At 34.1% G+C, this 17,233-nt stretch overlaps 2 protein-coding genes across 2 annotated transcripts in view; one reads left to right on the forward strand and one right to left on the reverse strand.

Annotated features, from left to right (window-relative positions):
- Positions 1-119: 119 nt before the first annotated feature.
- LOC111055514 (plasminogen activator inhibitor 1 RNA-binding protein) lies at positions 120-2,396 on the forward strand. The gene has a single exon (XM_022342730.2). It carries the CDS (start codon positions 318-320, stop codon positions 1,503-1,505), a length of 1,188 nt encoding a protein of 395 aa, XP_022198422.1. The 5' UTR covers positions 120-317; the 3' UTR covers positions 1,506-2,396.
- A 2,558-nt stretch (positions 2,397-4,954) lies between these two features.
- Positions 4,955-17,233, reverse strand: part of LOC111055517 — a 37,524-nt gene continuing 25,245 nt past the window's right edge. The window contains exons 9-16 of the mRNA XM_039422965.1: positions 16,429-16,564; positions 13,865-14,020; positions 13,325-13,455; positions 12,612-12,747; positions 10,807-10,967; positions 8,031-8,181; positions 6,788-6,946; positions 4,955-5,414 (exon numbers count right to left, since the gene is read on the reverse strand). Of these exons, the coding sequence (XP_039278899.1) occupies positions 6,812-6,946; positions 8,031-8,181; positions 10,807-10,967; positions 12,612-12,747; positions 13,325-13,455; positions 13,865-14,020; positions 16,429-16,564 (1,006 nt within the window). The 3' untranslated portion in view covers positions 4,955-5,414; positions 6,788-6,811. The remainder of the gene's footprint in view (positions 5,415-6,787; positions 6,947-8,030; positions 8,182-10,806; positions 10,968-12,611; positions 12,748-13,324; positions 13,456-13,864; positions 14,021-16,428; positions 16,565-17,233) is intronic.

Below are 17,233 nucleotides of genomic sequence, written 5' to 3' on the forward strand. Positions count from 1 at the left end.
CTAAAACACCATAAGAAGATTTTTTATAAATTTGTTTCAAAACAGTTTAAATTTATCTATGGATATTAAAAGTATATATCAATGTCATGGAAAAGTGAACAATTCAAGTCTAGTTTTATTCTTATTTATTCAACAAACAGAGTGTGTGTTCAAATTTTTAAGTTGTCAGCAGTGTTGTTGTTACTTTTTCTGTTTTTCACGACTCACGATCATCGACAATCTTATTCAAGTTCACGTGTTGTGTTTGTGCTTGTTAATTAAAAGTTTTGTGTTTTTTAACATTTTGTTGCATACGCAATTTATTAGTTAGTTTAGAAATGGAAAATTCTTACAGCATTGGAGTCGAAAATCGCTACCAATTATTCCTTGACTCTGATGATGATCCATTGGAAGTGTTGAAAATTAGTGATCAGGAGGGAACCAAGAAAAAGAACAAACTTTCTGATAAAGTAAAACAGACCAAGGAAGGGGACGCAAATCGTCAAGTTTTGCAGAAATCGATCAACAATACTAAGAATGCCAAGCTGCAGGAAGCCGTCACCAAAGAAAAGAAATCAAACTTCAATAAATCTCAGGTAACTAAAATTAGCATTGTAGATGGAACAAACGTAAGGGACAATAAAGAAAACAAAAGACAAGATAAACGGTCTGAGGATCAAACTCATCCTGAGTTTAACAGGAAAGACTTTGACAACCGCTATGAGAGAAAGACCAACGCATTGAGAAACTTCAGAAACAAATCATTCAGGGAGCCTAAGCATGATGAAACCAGAGAATCCGATGGACCAAAATCGACTAATCAAGGAGACTCAAATGGAAGAGGTGGTTATTCTAACAGGGGAAGGAAGCAATTTGATCGCTCATCAAGATCTACTAAGACCGGAATTAAGCCTGTTGATAAACGTGAAGGTGGTGGTGCTCATAACTGGGGATCTTATCAAGATGAATTGAATGAGGTCACTAACATGAACAGTAAGCAGTTGAATGATCAAGTCTACCCTACTGAAAACACCGATGAAACCAACCCGGAAGCTGATGGCGATGTGAAAGAACAAGAATCTATGCAAGAATCAGAAAAGCCCGATACTCAAGAAGAACCTAAAGAAATGACGCTAGATGAATATAAAGCACTTAAAGGGAACCGACAGAAACCAATGTACAATCTACGAAAAGCCAACGAAGGAGAAGACCCATCACAGTGGAAGAAAATGTACACTCTAACCAAAAATGAAAATGAAGAGGATGAAGAAGAGGAGTATGAAAGAATTGAATATCCTCAAAGAGCTGGGCGACAAAAACTGTTGCATGGTATAAAATACTTCTTCAAGGACCGATTTGGACAGGCTGGACGTGCTAAGAGAGGTGGATCAAGAATGGGAAGTGCCAGAAATAATCAGGATCAACGTGACTCTATTAATGTGAATGAAGAAAATGAAAAGTCATCCAACTTTTCTCAGGACGCTCCAAAAATATACGACGAAAAGGATTTTCCATCTCTTGGTTAGTTTCAAAGACTTTGTTGCCTGCTTGCTATTTTCTCAGGTTATTGAAGACTGAATTTAATTTGTAAAAAGTTAATCAAGTGGTGACTTTTTTTATCAGGAATTGATCATTTAATTTATTCAAAAGACATTTGATTAGGCTTTAGTTTTTTTTACTGAAATATGGCTTTTGATTTTTCATATAAGTTAATACATCTTGAAATTAAGACGTGTTTTTTACTTTAGAACCAATACTATACTATCTTGTGATTGATAGTTTATCATCAAGAATCACACTTTTTAAGTAGTGTTACAAGTAACCTGCAGTTATTTGTAATAATTCATTGTGTTTGGAAATTCAACAGGTGAAATTTAAGGTATTATAATAATTTGAAAAAGCGATTGCAAACGTGCTTACGCGATGAGCTATCAATAAGATGAGCCATAATAAGCCACATGAGGCGTTCTTCAAACAAGTCGGTAGGGCAGGAAGCTTTCAGATTGACTGATTATTAGCTAATTTCCTAACACCAACTCTATCAACCAATCAAAAATCTTTCTGCCCTGCTGACTAATCTGAAAAACGCCTCATGAGGCGTGGCCCTAAGGGTGACGACTTCAAGAGCTGAACTGCTCTAAAATATTTTATCAATAGCTTCCCGATGGTTCGGTTTCAGAACCCACCTGCAGCTTTATATAGGTCGGATTATCTCTCATCATTAATTCCATTCATCTCATTACCCAAGCACAAGCCTGCAGCGCATTTAGGCATCCTCAGCTAAAAAAACCATGAATCTTTACACGACTGTGTGTATTCTGTATTTTTACATTAATTAAGAACTTGAGCTTCTTATTATAATCAACTTGATGAAACATTTGTTTTGCAACAAGATAATAAACAGTCTTCTCTCAATATAAACGCTTCAAATTTGAGTTTGAAGGTTGGTAGTTCAAACTGGTGTATTGAATTTTCTGACTTATGATTGCGGCAATACTAATCATACGTAAAAGTAGATGCTTATGCCCAGTCACACAAAAGACTGTTGGTTTTTAATCGTAATTAAAATAAAGCCATGAGAAACAATCAGAGAAGCCTTCTTTTTAAAAAAGCTTTCTCTAATTGGTTTTCGTGGCATTTAATCATGATTGATATTTAGCAGGCTTTTATGCAACTAGGCCCCATTCATTAAAACCATATCTCACACGGACTAGCATTGTAAAATATACATTTAAATTTCCATGATTAAACTATTTAGTTTAAAGCTGGTTTATCACCGTCTGTGCCTGGTTCATTGAAAAGATTCTTCCCATGATTTATAATGGTACAATAATTCTAAGTTGCTCGATCAAGGGAATAGTCCTATTCCTAAATCATGAGAATAAAATGTCCAATGTACCGAAAAACTTATACTGTTTATTTTGTATCATTAATATGATAAATACATAGCTTACTTATAATATTATTCTTTGCTTCTATACTTTTTTAAGCACGTAAGCAGTTTCTATATTGACAACAGTAAGGTCTATAGTGAGATAGATCTGCTAGAGTGATATAACTCTACCTTCATTTCATTTCCACTGACTTGATAATTATCGCAAATATCACTATAGAAGGTCGGCTCATAGATGATATTTGTAGTTTTGAAAACACCAGGTGAGCCAGACAAGCAGGTACCTAACTTATGTCAAAAGACGGTGCAGATCCAATTCTTTAGCAGGATGTAGAAAACCGGCTGCTTCTCCAGTGTATCAGCATGCATAACCAGATAGAAAACAATTCATGTGGCATCAATATAGTTGAGGTTCGTATTACATTAGGACACCAGGCTGAGATATCAGTGGTGTCCGTGTGTAAAAACACCAGCGATTCGGATAAATTAAAAATAGTTTTTGGACCCCTGTGGTGTCGCCGTGTAATTACGGTAGCGCTTTAAGAACTAATGACTTAGGGTGGGTACATACTAGTTAGTCAAGACAAGACTAGTCACGATTAGTCACAATACTTCACATACTTGCTTATGAAGTAATACACACCGATTAGTCATTGCAATTAGACATGTCTTCATAAGCAACTATGTGAAAGTATTGTGACCAAACGTGTCTTTTCTTGACTAACTGGTGTGTGCCTAGCCTTAAGGTGGCCACTAACGACAGGACAAGTGTGTTCAAAATGTGTGTACATCATGCATGTACGTTGTGTCATCAGTGAGAGGCTTAGAACAAAAACAACTTATTTTTGAAAGCAGTTTCTAACATAAAATAAACAATAAAAAGAGCACTGGAAAATGATGACAAATTATTATAATTACCACAAAAATAATTTACCCTCAAATCGAGCAGCAAAAAAGAATTAACAACAATCGAGAAGAGAGAAACCTAACCCCAAAAAATGTTGTTTGAAGCCTTTCGCTGTGATGACACAACAATGCATGACGACATGTGTGTACCCACATGTTCAACTCTTTTGTCCTGTCGTTATAGTGACCACCCTAAGCCTACTCGTATTACACTGGGACACCAATAAGATGCCAGGAGTGAGGCCGACGCTCCCTCCCTAAAGGTGCAATTCCAAAAACTAGCCGCTTGGGTGAAGTCGTGGCTAGAGCACATAACCTATAAACTCATTAGATTCAATGATTCATTAGAGGTTTATGTTGTGTGAACGTTATGACGGCAGATGAATCAGAAGTGTTGGCGTCTACACTATTGTTTTTACGGTTCATATCTAATAAATCATCAAATATGATGATTTTAAAGGTTATGTGCTCCGACTCCACGCGGCTAGAGTCGTCGCTAAGGACTTACGGAGTTGCACCTTTACTGCCTCACTATTGGTGTACGAGAGAGGTGGTGCTCTTATTAGACTAGGGACACCGAAATCTGAACAGCGCTCCTCGTATGTACACCTACATCCCGATCGCAACTGATTCAAAAATTGACCATTCATCCTTTATTTTACTACAAAATTTCAATGCACAAACATAATTCTACAATTCTGATAAATACAAGGCAAACCTATAGTCAACGAGTGTTTCAGTTTCAAACAGAGAACTGGTTGTAAGTACTTCTATCAATTTAAACCGTGGTTGACTAATGTGATCGCATTTCCGTCAGATCCATTCAAAGTTAGTAATAAGACGTTACTAGAAATTAGACCAAGGCTTAATTTGATAGACGTAAGTGCAACCCGGATAATCTGTTGGAATTCGCATCAAGTACCGTATTAAAATTCAATAGAATCTAACAAACGCAACTTTACTTATAACTAATAAGAGTTTATAAATTTAATAATGTTTGAACGTGACGTTCATGAATTTCATCCAACAACCTTGTTCAGTTATGATCCATCGTAGACACCATCTTTTTGTCTAGAATAAATCAATTGTTGAACCAAGTACTACAATATTATTAAGAAATCCTTATAGAATTAAATCTAAGGTATCATTACAACCTAAAGAGAATAATGCGATACGATGAATAACAGTGAATTATATTTTTTATTCGTAATTCATTCAGGTGTCATGATTATCAAATTTAACAACACATAATTATCACATATTTTCAAATCGAACTGAAAACTCTTAAAGCAGAAGAATCAACCCTAAATTTCCTGGATCTCAAGTTAAGAAGACTTTACTAAAATAATTTTATACAAAGAATATTTTCCCAAAAATCACAATCACATATTATAATACATAAATTTTTACCTAGATTTAAACTTTTTTTGTACTATGCAAAACTTAATTTGAAATATATGTTAAAAATAAATTAGGACAATACAGTATACAATATTATAACAATCCTTACCATATTATATCACCAAAATATTATCAAATAAACTCACAATAACCATTTAAATAAAACTAACCATTTCATGGTAGATTCCAAAAAATTGAGCAGGTTGAAGGTTCTTTTCCAAATTTGAAGAATAACCTGGAACAAAAATGGATCAATTTTAAAATAAATGAATCTACATTATTGACTCTTGGATCAAGTGGAAGAGTGACTCGACTGAAAAGCATTTTTGTGAATTTTGCAAAGAAAAGTAAAATTAACTTTTTAACGGTAAGTTTACTAAAAATGAATGCTGGTTATAAGTAATCAATCAATCAAATAGCTTTTTATTCACAAAAACATAATACAAATTAATAAAATCCATTTAAACAGTTTAAATAAGTAAACTTATCTACATCGTGTAACAATTAGTATTTTTTGTAAAAATGATTGAAATTATTTTCAACAAATTGACATGGCTAAAGGTAAAAGCTAACTGAAGATTCAAGTATTCTGCAGATTGACATTCCTACTTAACTTGACAGATAGAGAATTAGTAATAGTGAGGTCCACGTTATAATGACAGTGGAGAAAGATAGGAGAACAGCGTTGCCGATTCTCTGCCTTGTCACTGCCGTGGAGATAGAATAGGAGATAGCTCATACCGGTATGATATTAGCTGTCTATTGTTAAAAATAATTAAAAAATATATTTTATTCGTCAAGAAAAGGCAAGGACAGCAACACCAATGTTAATCAAATGCTGCCATTATTACTTTCCTTGCCCCATTACGATAGGCAAGGAAAGTATTGCTTTCCGAAAAAAATTAAGGTACCCCAATTTCTAAATTTCTATACGTTTCAAAGTCCCCTGAGTCCAAAAAAGTGGTTTTTGGGTATTGGTCTGTATGTGTGTGTGTGTGTGTGTGTGTGTGTGTGTGTGTGTGTGTGTGTGTGTGTGTGTGTGTGTGTGTGTGTGAGTGTATGTGCGTCTGTGTACACGATATCTTATCTCCCAATTAACGGAATGACTTGAAATTTGGAACTTGAGGTCCTTACATTATAAGGATTTGACACGAACAATTTCGATCAAATTCAATTCAAGATGGCGGCTAAAATTGTGAAAATGTTGTCAAGAACAGGGGTTTTCGCGATTTTCTCGAAAATGGCTCCAACGATTTCGATCAAATTCATACCTAAAATAGTCATTGATAAGCTACATCAATCAACTGACACAAGTCCCATATCTGTAAAAATTTCAGGAGCTCCACCCCATCTATGCAAAGTTTGATTTTAGATTTCCAATTATCAGGTCTCAGATATAATTTAAACAGAAAATTTCGAGTGGAAAAGATTGAGCATGAAAATCTCTACAATTAATGTTCAGTAACATTTTCACCTTAAATTGAAAATAAGCTTGAAATTTGAGAAAATGTGATTATTCAATTGCAAACTGTTGGCAGCTGTTGAGCAGACCTTAGTGGAACTAACAATAGTTAACAGATAACTACATGGCAGAATTTGAAATCTTACTTGACATTAATGTTGTAGAGAGGGTTACTTGTTGACATTGGTTGACTTTGAATTGGGAGATTTGGTGCTCCACAGGGATGCGTCACTGGAGCAGGGTCCCGTCTGCTCTTCGCTTTTCGTCAGTGCTTTGTTCAAATCAAGGTAGAACTTCTCACCAACCTATTGCAAAAACAACATTTATTCATTTATTGTTATAACAACGAAAAAAATTGTACATCATGCTACTGTAATGGAGATGATATTGGAACAAATTAATTGAATCGGCCTGAGGAGAAAGGGAACATGTCAAAAATCAGAATTTTTCAGAGGAGAGAAAAAACTGAATACAGATAAAAGTATTGATAATTTAAAGATTGTTTTTTGTCATTAGGGTGCAAACTCTTTTAAGACAACAATTTTAATCCAGTATAAGCACTTATATAAGATTCACCCCTTAAAATTGAGTTTTTTGTTAACTTCCTATTACTCATGATGATATTATAAATTATCACTCTTCAACTTTTACAATAAACACCTCAACCGAAAGCAATCTTACCTCAAAGCAATGCGTGAATCAAAGGTGACCTAAAAATAGCATAAAAATCACAACTGACAAACAGCTAATTTTCTAATGTTTGGCGTTGAAAGGGAACATGTGTGTCATGACTAGTTCCCTTTCACTCCAGTACAGCAAAAATACGATATCTGTTTCTCGTATGAAGAGAATGCTGACATGTTCCCTTTCAACTCCAATCGATGTATCCCACAGTAAAAAACTCATTTCAACCATAAAAAATGAAAAATTTTGACATGTTCCCTTTCTCCTCAGGCCGATTCAATTATGGGTTTGTGTTTTCATAGAGATAAATTTAGTATGGGTTCATTTGAAAAGTGTAGAATTAGGTATTCAATAATGAGACTCTAGTAATTTTGTAGCTGTGTGAATTTTTATCGTGAGAAATTCATTTTCCTGTTGAAAAATAAATTTCTCACATCAAGATTTTGCGACTCAAATTTTATGCAGGGTTGAAGTATTCTCACGGAACTGTATTTCCATTAGCTATGAAAAATACATGAGTATTTGGGAATATGCTACAAGATAGTATTTCTCACGACTAGCATTTCTCAACTACTTTTTCATCAACTGGATAATTTCTACTTCAGCCGTTACGTCATTGTTATTTAGGAATAGCGGTACAGTAGATGTGTTATTCAATCAAAGAAAATATTAGAATAATGATTTGTGTAATTGCATATTATGTACCGTAGTTGAGTCTTTAGAGTGAGCGTTTTTGTCGCCACTGGCGTCTGCAGCTGCAGCACTCTCAGTCACCAACGCCAACAGCTTTTCAGATTCTCGGGCTTCGATTCTGAATATGCTTTCCTTCACCTCTTTTGTGCCGAACTGATCAATCCTGAAATAGAATTATTCAATATTATTAAGAATTATACAGATGAGAAAATACACGGGAAAATGGGGGAAGGTGTTCATATTAATTACTATTGTATCGAAAAAATCATGATTCTCAAGTATTTGAAGCTAAAGGCTTTCTTATGTTACGCGCAAACCAATTAGTCAAGACAAGACATGATCAGATACGTTTAGTCACATTACTCCACATAGCTGCTTATGACGCAACTCACAGTGATTAGTCATTGCAATTAGACATGTCACATAAGCAACTATGTGAAGTATTGTGACTGAACGTGTCTGATCATGTCTTGTCTTGCCTTGACTAACTGGTGTGCGCCTAGCCTTAGGGTGCGCGCATAGTGGTGATGGAAGAGATTCCCATAAGGCATTAAGAGGAGGGTTACCGCGCTGCTTTCATACATGGCCTTCCTACTCCTTTGAAGCTTTACAGTAGAATTAAAACAACCTCCGACTTTGAGGGATTCGCTGAGTAGAAAGATGGATAACCAGTTCAGCCAATTGAACTGGCTAAATAGTCATAGAAAGAAGCACGGTAGCCAAGTTGAAGATTAGGCTCAGTCGATGCAGTGATTTCAGAGAGGATACTATAGTCCGAACAAAATTATTTCTGACTTGGAGTAATGTGCGGCGCAGAGAAATGGAGGGAGGATCACAGTGATTAATAGAGTCATAGGTAGAAGCGCAGTTGCCAATTTGTTGGTCGTCTGACTGCTTTCAGACAGGAAACGTCAAATATGTAGCATGATCACATGAACAGTCACTAGAAGTTGTAGAACGCTGGCCGCTACAAAACGGCAACATCGCGCCTCTGTATCTCTCCCGCTGAATGCTTTCTCTGTTGTGCATGTCCATCCCAAGTGAAAAAAATCTGGTGTGGTTCACTCACACAACTTTCCTTGCTCATTAAACTGGGAGCCTCATTCTTAAACGACAATAATTTAGAGAAATAACATAATGACGATTGGCGGCAACATAATTATTTGAAACTACGATCAGACTACTGTATATGTGTGTATATAATTGTTTTCAGAGTACTTTTTCCTTTGTGTAAATTGTGAAATCCGATGATTTTTTTTAAAAATCGTCAAAACAGCTGTTCTACAGATGAAATATCTCGACTATGTGTTATTTTATAGACTGCTCTACCTACCTACCACATGCACGAGAAGGAGGTTACAAAGTCCATTTCTGAAGGATGGGGTGAACCCCCCATTAGTTTCCCAGAAAGGAGAATCATGCCAGTTGATGGAGCTGATAAATAACTATACAGAGTATGAATTTTAAATGAATCAGTCGAGTTATTTTTGAGAAAATCGTGAGAAACATAGTTTTTCAGTAATTATTCGCCATTTTTCTCGAGAATATTACGCAGCTCCTGCAATTTTCCTAGAAATGAGGCTCATGTCAGTTGATAGAGCTTATAAATAGCTATCCATGGTATAAATTTGAAGAAAATCATTAGAGCCGTTTTCGAGAAAACCGTGAAAAACATGGTTTTTTAGTGATTATCCGTCATTTTTCTCAATAATATTACGGAGCTCCTGAAATTTTCCCAGAAATGAGACTCATGTCAGTTGATAGGGCTTATAAATAGCTATCCATGGTATAAATTTGAAGAAAATCGTTAGAGCCATTTTCGAGAAAAACGTGAAAAACTTGGTTTTTTAGTAATTATCCGCCATTTTTTCCGCCATCTTGAATTGAATTTTATTGAATTTCTTATTGTCGGGTCCCCATGGTATAAGGACCTCAAGTTTAAAATTTCAAGTCAATCGGTTTATTAGGAATGGAGTTATTGTGTTCACAGACATACACACATACACACACACACACACACATACACACACACAGACCAATACCCAAAAATCATGTTTTTGGGCTCAGGGGACCTTGAAACGTATAGAAAACTTGAAATTTGGGTACCTTAATTTTTTTTTGGAAAGCAATACTTTCCTTACCTATGGTAATAGGGCAAGGAAAGTAAATAATCTTGTATACAGAGTATAGGTATGCGTATTGTGTGCATGTGTTGCTAATACTTACAAAATACTACAAAACGCTGTCCTATCACTCATAACGTTGCCTGTGAATAATTCTTCGTTAATTTTATTATGAACTATTGCATTTTGATTGCAAAAACGCTACGCATGTGAGATCATGTTTCGGGATCTATAGCTCGACACCAATTGACGATCTGATTAAAGGTCGTTTGGTGGGGATGACAAGCTGTTCAGCTCTGTGAAAAACACCCCCTTCCGCTTATCTGTGTTTTATGATGTTGTTTTAGTGGCATCCCGACACATATTCATATATAGTGGGGGCCACATTTTCTTAGATCAGCAAATAATCAACCAATTGTATTAATAATACTTTGTAAATAATTGTAGTTTATATGCTTTTTGTAATCATGTCTATATTTTGAATAAACTCCTCTGGTCGTGTTGTACCCTCTACCAGAGAAATTATTATTATATGTCATCGGAGGTTTAAAAAAAGACATTCATCACTAATCATTAAGATTATAACAATGAGAAGTAAGGGAAATGTAATAGAGAGCTGATAAATTTTTGTTTGCCTGATAGAAAAATGAGAAAGCAGTTGTTACTTGTCGTAGATGACACCATGAAGACCAAGTTCTTTGAGATGCCTGATAGTGTCTTTGTTGTTGTTGTCGTCTCCCCAACAGAACAGCACTAATCCGGCCGACTTCACCAGTTCCATTTGAGAAGGATCCCTTAGCAGCTCTTCCGTGTGCACATTTATACCCTGCAAACACGTAATATTATAAAATCACTTCACTTCTATGGGCTACTTTATTCAAATTAATAAAAACAATATAAAAACTTGTAGTACCCTTTATTAAAAAGTTTGAAATATTTCAACGACTAGTTTCCACCATTGGTAATTTTCAAGTTAAAATGTGAAAAATTCACATTTCATATTTCAAACTTTTTAATAAAGGGTACTACAAGTTCTTATATTGTTTTTATTAAGTAATATTGTATATATTTTTTAAAATAATAATAATAATATTAATTGGCCTGCACATCTCCCCTTGTAGCCAACCCTTTCCATCGCATGACGCCAAGTGAGTATAAGTATTTATTTTTCCTACAGATACCCTGAAAAGTGACCATATCTGCACTGATTGCAGGCCACAAAGAATCACTTTTCCGCACTAGTGCGCAAAGTGAGTACTTTGCGTACTCCAGATTTGCAGCATGACAACGCAAAATAGTTAGTAGGTTATTATGGAGCACTAGTGCAGCAAAATCAAAATTAAGTTGGTAACTGTGACTGTGGGTCTAGCACGTTATAAGTCTTGAGGTGGTGGACAACAGTGCATGACAGCCGCCCCGCCATTCAAACACACAACATACTACATTCTATTTAAAATAAATTAAGGTTTTCATTAATAACAGCATCACAAACACAAACATTTGATGGATTTCAGGCAATTTCACCCATAATTACCCACTTCTCATATTCAATGGTAACTGTAGGAAAATTTTAATGTGAAATACGTGCGCAAAGTTCCTCTGCTGCACTCAAGAAACCATTCCGCTCTCGCCTACGGCTCGGGCGTAAACGTTTCTTTCGGTGCAGCAAACTGTCACTTTGCGCACTAGTTGCACAAATAACTAGTTTCATGCAGTTTTATCATCAACATGTGATATCAATGCTTTTCATTAATACTTTTCAAGTATGTCATAATAACATTGGAGTTGCTATCCTTGTCTATCATCCTTGTAACATCTTTGTATCTTCTTCCTATAGTGAGGTCCACGTTATAATGGTAGTATTTGATTAACATTGGTATTGCTATCCGTTTCCGAACATTGTATTGTTTGTGCTAACCTAATAAATAAATAAATACTTTTAATTAACTTGGCTACAGAGAACAGATTAAGCAAACCAATTTTTCTGATTGAAACAATGAATGGCTATCGAGAGTGAAGATGAATATGATATTTGTTGCTATTTGAAGTGTTCCACCGATTTACACAAAAATTAGTTTCAATTTCCTCAACAATAATATTCACTTCAATGGTTCCAAAAGGTTCTTGGTGGAGAAAGATTCAACATGAAATGGAATTTCACATACAACAAATAGATAAAATTTGCCTTTTAGAACTAGTTAGTATATACCTACGCTAAGTACACCTACTAAGAGATAAAATTCTTATACCAATCAAAACAAATTTTGAATTTAATTTAACACAAATTCTGGATACCACAGTTCATTTTCAATTTGAATTGGTTATTTTCAAAAAGATTTGGTGTGAATATAAATTTGGAAATAACTTCAATATAATCCTATCAACCAAAATAAATTCAACTGATCAAAATAGAATAGAAAATTTTTCAACAAAACAAAGTCTAATAATTGAGATTGTAACAGTGATTTACCAATAATCCAGTGCTAACAGCAAATTGGACGGCCATAGTAATACTCTGACATCTAGGATCGTAATAAACAGGATATTTGAGAGTAATGCACTGTGTGAGGAACATCACCGGATATCGGTTCTGTTTTAATTGGATCCTGAAACCAATAAAAAATGTTAAATCAGTGTCCGCTTCAGAAAATAGTGATTTGTGAATTTAGGAAGTGGAGGTTTTTATCGCCCTATGGGAAACTTGGATTTAAAAATGTCTGTTTCATAAGAATTTGCAATTTTCAAGATTTGGTGTGAATATAAATTTGGAAATTACTAAAAAATTTGGACTATTTGTGGGACAGAGTTCAAAAATTGATTCATACAATAAGTAAATCATCAAAATGATAGGGAGAGGAATGCTATTCTTTTCTCTAAATAGAACAGGTGTTGTAAAACTGCCTGTTTTTCTTATCTAAATACTGTATTTGTTTGCTTCAACAAATAAATACGAGTAGTAAATAAAACTATTTTATCCACCAAAATTTAATAAATTTTGCTTCAATAAAACGTGCATCAGCAATAAAACAATCTACAATAACTAAGCAAACGATCAGACATTAGATGCATACGGTCAGTAATACACAGTCATACGCAGTAATATACTTATATAATCTAATTATTAGTCCCTAGTGACTAAATGAGTGAATGAATAAATTAATTAGAGTAGAATTGAATACTCACATTGTACAAACATCTGGATGGAAGCATGAGAAGACAATCGGCCGAGTATCAGCGTATGTCAATACTACTTTTAGAACACAGTCCAAAAACAGGTTCAAATCCAGAGGATTATTTAGTTCGTTCGTTCCATCCTACAATGAATAAGAAAGCTGTCTCAGAGAACTTGCATTACTATACAAAGCACCTAGTTTGAAACGCATAATCGTAGATTATGTGTTTAAAACTAGGTGAATCGCAACTATGTTGTTGATCGCAATCGATAATTTAGATTATAAAAGCCGGTCAAATTTTAACCGTGATTAATTTCACAAGAACCAATCAGAGAAGGTTTTTTTGAAAAGACGGCTTCTGTGCAACCGGCACTAAACTAAAAATCTAAACTTTCTTTAGAATGATGCCATGCAATAAAAATTGTCCCGAATCAACTTAAACTTGAAAATGGACATTCCAAGATTTGATACAAGTTGTACTCAGCAGTATGCTGTTCATTCGAACAGAATATAATCTGATTTTCAATAGATAACTTGAAAACAAAATTACCTTCAATTTCATATTCCATTTAACTTCAACGTTGAAGCCAACACTTGGATCAAGTACTTCAAGCGCTTGTTGAAGTGTAGGAAACGGTTGATGTTCTTCCGTATCTTCACTAAATGTTTTGGAATTTTTCTGCTTACCCTCTTGCAAATGGAAAAGCTGCAATTAATCGAAAATATGAGTCAATGATGAAACAATAGTTGATCGAAAGAAAAGATAGTTCAAACTAATAATTCAAAGTGGATCGACAACATTATCAAAATTAACATTAACAGCATTCAAAATGAATATTGTTCAACATTATCAAATGGAAGATTCAAATCAGTTTGAAACAAATAATAAATTAGGAATCTGTAATCAATGAGGAAACAAATAGCACATGAGCCTAAAGAAAACAATTTTAGTTTTTTATATTTAATATAAATATATGCTGGTTGCACAGCAGTCAGTTAAATTTTAATCGTATTTAATTTCACGAGAGCCAATCAGAGAAGGCTTTTTCGAAAAATAGGCTTCTCTGATTGGTTCTCATGAAATTAATCACGATTAAAATTTAACCGGCTTTTGTGCAACCGGCACTTAGTCATTAATATTTAACTCAATTGCTATTTAATGGACTAAGAAATAATGCCCTCTACATTGAAGAGTTCCACGCATGTTTGAAGATCTTATCCAGAATGTACCATATATATCAAAACCTTCTTAATAATTCATACTCAATAAAAGAAGAGAAAGCAAGTGATGTAAGCTTTTATGAAGTGATGTGATTCTATTACAAAAAATATGAGAGTATGAAAATCGTATTGAAATAGTTGAAAAATTCACGATATCATTAACGACTTGAAAGATTCTATTGATAAAAAAGTTTAATAAAAATAGTCGTACAATTCTAGTATCAAACTAATAGCGACCTATTAAAAATAGAGCTGCTATTCAAATTAGTAAGGTGCTGTTGAAGAGAGCTTTATTGATTGAATACTAAACTGCTTGAAGGAAAATAATAGATGCAGCTTAAAATTTGATTTCGAAGCTCTAATAACCTCAAGAATCTTGAACGATTGACGATTGATGGAGTAACATTCTTATTGAAAAAAGAATTGGAAAAGAAGATCTGATCTGAGGTAGAATCCTATCTAGTCATAAAAAGTTAATACAATTTGAAATAAATAACATATTGAAATGTCTCATTAATGAGGAAAACAATGGAAACAAACGGCAGTTGTGCCTTATATTCGAAGAAGAACACTCAAAGTGAGTAATTAATGAATTATTTCTTGAAAGAAAATTCTATTTCTCCACACTTTTGAAAAGTCAATTTCAATTATTATACAGAAGCTTACAATATGTCTTAGGTGCCCACATTAATCCATGATTTTTTGCTCTCTTAGATGATAGATGTAATAGTTGTCAAATGCGATAGGAATCTCATACATTCGACAGCACATTTTGGATCTTTAAAATCTAATTGATTCAATAATTAGTGATTGAAAATTCAATACTTACTTAAATTACTTACTAAATAATTACTTAAATACTTACTAAAATTCAAATTCATTACTTATGTGTTTTCTTTCACTATATTTAATACCTAAAACATTATAGTTTTCAACAACATCATCGTATCATAATATCAAGCTATTAAGTGATCATATTTACTTCTATTTCACTGATGGCAATTGAAAATTAAATTTATCCCTTGTAACTATTAATAACGAAAAGTATGGGAATCTTGCAACTATTATGGAAAACAGGTTTGCCAGTTGAAAGTTTGGGAATCCTGAGAAACGGTTACATGTATAGTAGCACTATTTTCAAATCAACAGCAAGCAAACAATCTAAATACTCGAATAAATTAATCATACCAAACCCTTATCAAGCATGTAGTGATAACCATTTCCAAGAACAAAATGTACTGTTTCACAATTTAGCAAACAATAGAAACGTTTTTGAAAACATGCTTGTTCACAAAAGGGATAAAAGTGTTGTGTTTTCTATGTTAAATAATAATATTTCAATTATCAAACAGATTTGTAAAACTGGATCGCTTATTTTGGCACTACCAAAAAATACACACTATGCGGTGTGTACTATCAAGTGAGAAGGGAAAAGCAGAATAGTGTCCATGGATTGATTAATCCCATCGAGGGCCGTTAGCACAGTGAAAGCTTAAACTAAATGAGTCAGCTGGTAGCTTAAACTCAAAATGAACAACATTGTAACAAACGAGACTTGATATGGATTTAATCCAGTTTAAAATTAAATTTAGTTTAAACTGGCACTATGCAAACGGCACTAAAAAAGATTCAGTCATAATTAATAAAAAATCCATATGTGGATAGAATCCATCCGAAAAAAATAAATCATCTTTGAGGAGAAACTCAGCTCCAGTTCAACTTTGAGGACTGAAGAAACCCCCAAATTTCAAACAAGCAACCGATCAGAGTGCAAGAGAAAAACTTGAGCATTGGAGACATTCAGTGGAGAGTCTACTTCATCATCTGCACAAGCATATAAGAGAAGACATGCGAGTGAGTGAGAGAGCAGTCTGCCTGTGGGCTGTGGCTTACCCGGCAAAACTCACAGTCAATATCACAAAAATGAAGGGCTTTGCTGATCTTCAAAGCACTGTCTAACCCCTGCAATAGTGGAATCCATTCAATTAAATTCAGAATACAGAATCCATTTACTATATATGAAGAATTACTAAATTTGTTATTTAGCGTACGACACAAATCTTTATGTTATCTAACACAAGTCAGTCACACATATCAACAATGAAGTCATCTTAGTCACAAGTTGAAAAAAATAGGATTACTATAAGAAGTGTTATATTATTGAATGAATTATGTGACACTAAATGCAGAACGGTTTTCAAACCGAGTCGACAATAACTCAACATTAAAGACTCTCCCCTCCTCTCGACAAATTACATTGACAACTCATCTTTGGTATTATAAAATGTAAACACTTTTTTGTACTAATACGGTAAATAATGCAGTAGCTTGTACAAAAAGCTGATAGTACACATAACAATATCTATTCTAAAAAAACGCAATTATATTCAGTACAAGCGGGTAGCCCGTGCTCCGCAAGGATCTATTTAAAAACTTGACAAACTGAAAACTTGAACTGAAATTTGATGAATTAAAAATATATGCCTATAACCATCCTCGATAAATTAAGAATCTTAATGCAAAATCTCAAGTCCAGTGATTCAGACGTGATTATTCGTGAATTTCCTATCCCGTACGTGTATAAGTATAAGACAAGTCTTTCCTTTATTATATTTTAGATTAGCAGGTAACCCGTGCTACACAAATGTATAATTAAAAACTTGACCAACTGAAATCTTGAAGAATTAAATATATAGGC

This window comes from Nilaparvata lugens, chromosome 3 (genome assembly GCF_014356525.2).
Source record: "Nilaparvata lugens isolate BPH chromosome 3, ASM1435652v1, whole genome shotgun sequence".
Lineage (NCBI taxonomy): Eukaryota > Metazoa > Arthropoda > Insecta > Hemiptera > Delphacidae > Nilaparvata > Nilaparvata lugens.

Bases quoted from the DNA above. Each gene is read 5' to 3' on its own strand.
- LOC111055514 (XM_022342730.2), top strand. From the start codon at position 318: ATGGAAAATTCTTACAGCATTGGAGTCGAAAATCGCTACCAATTATTC.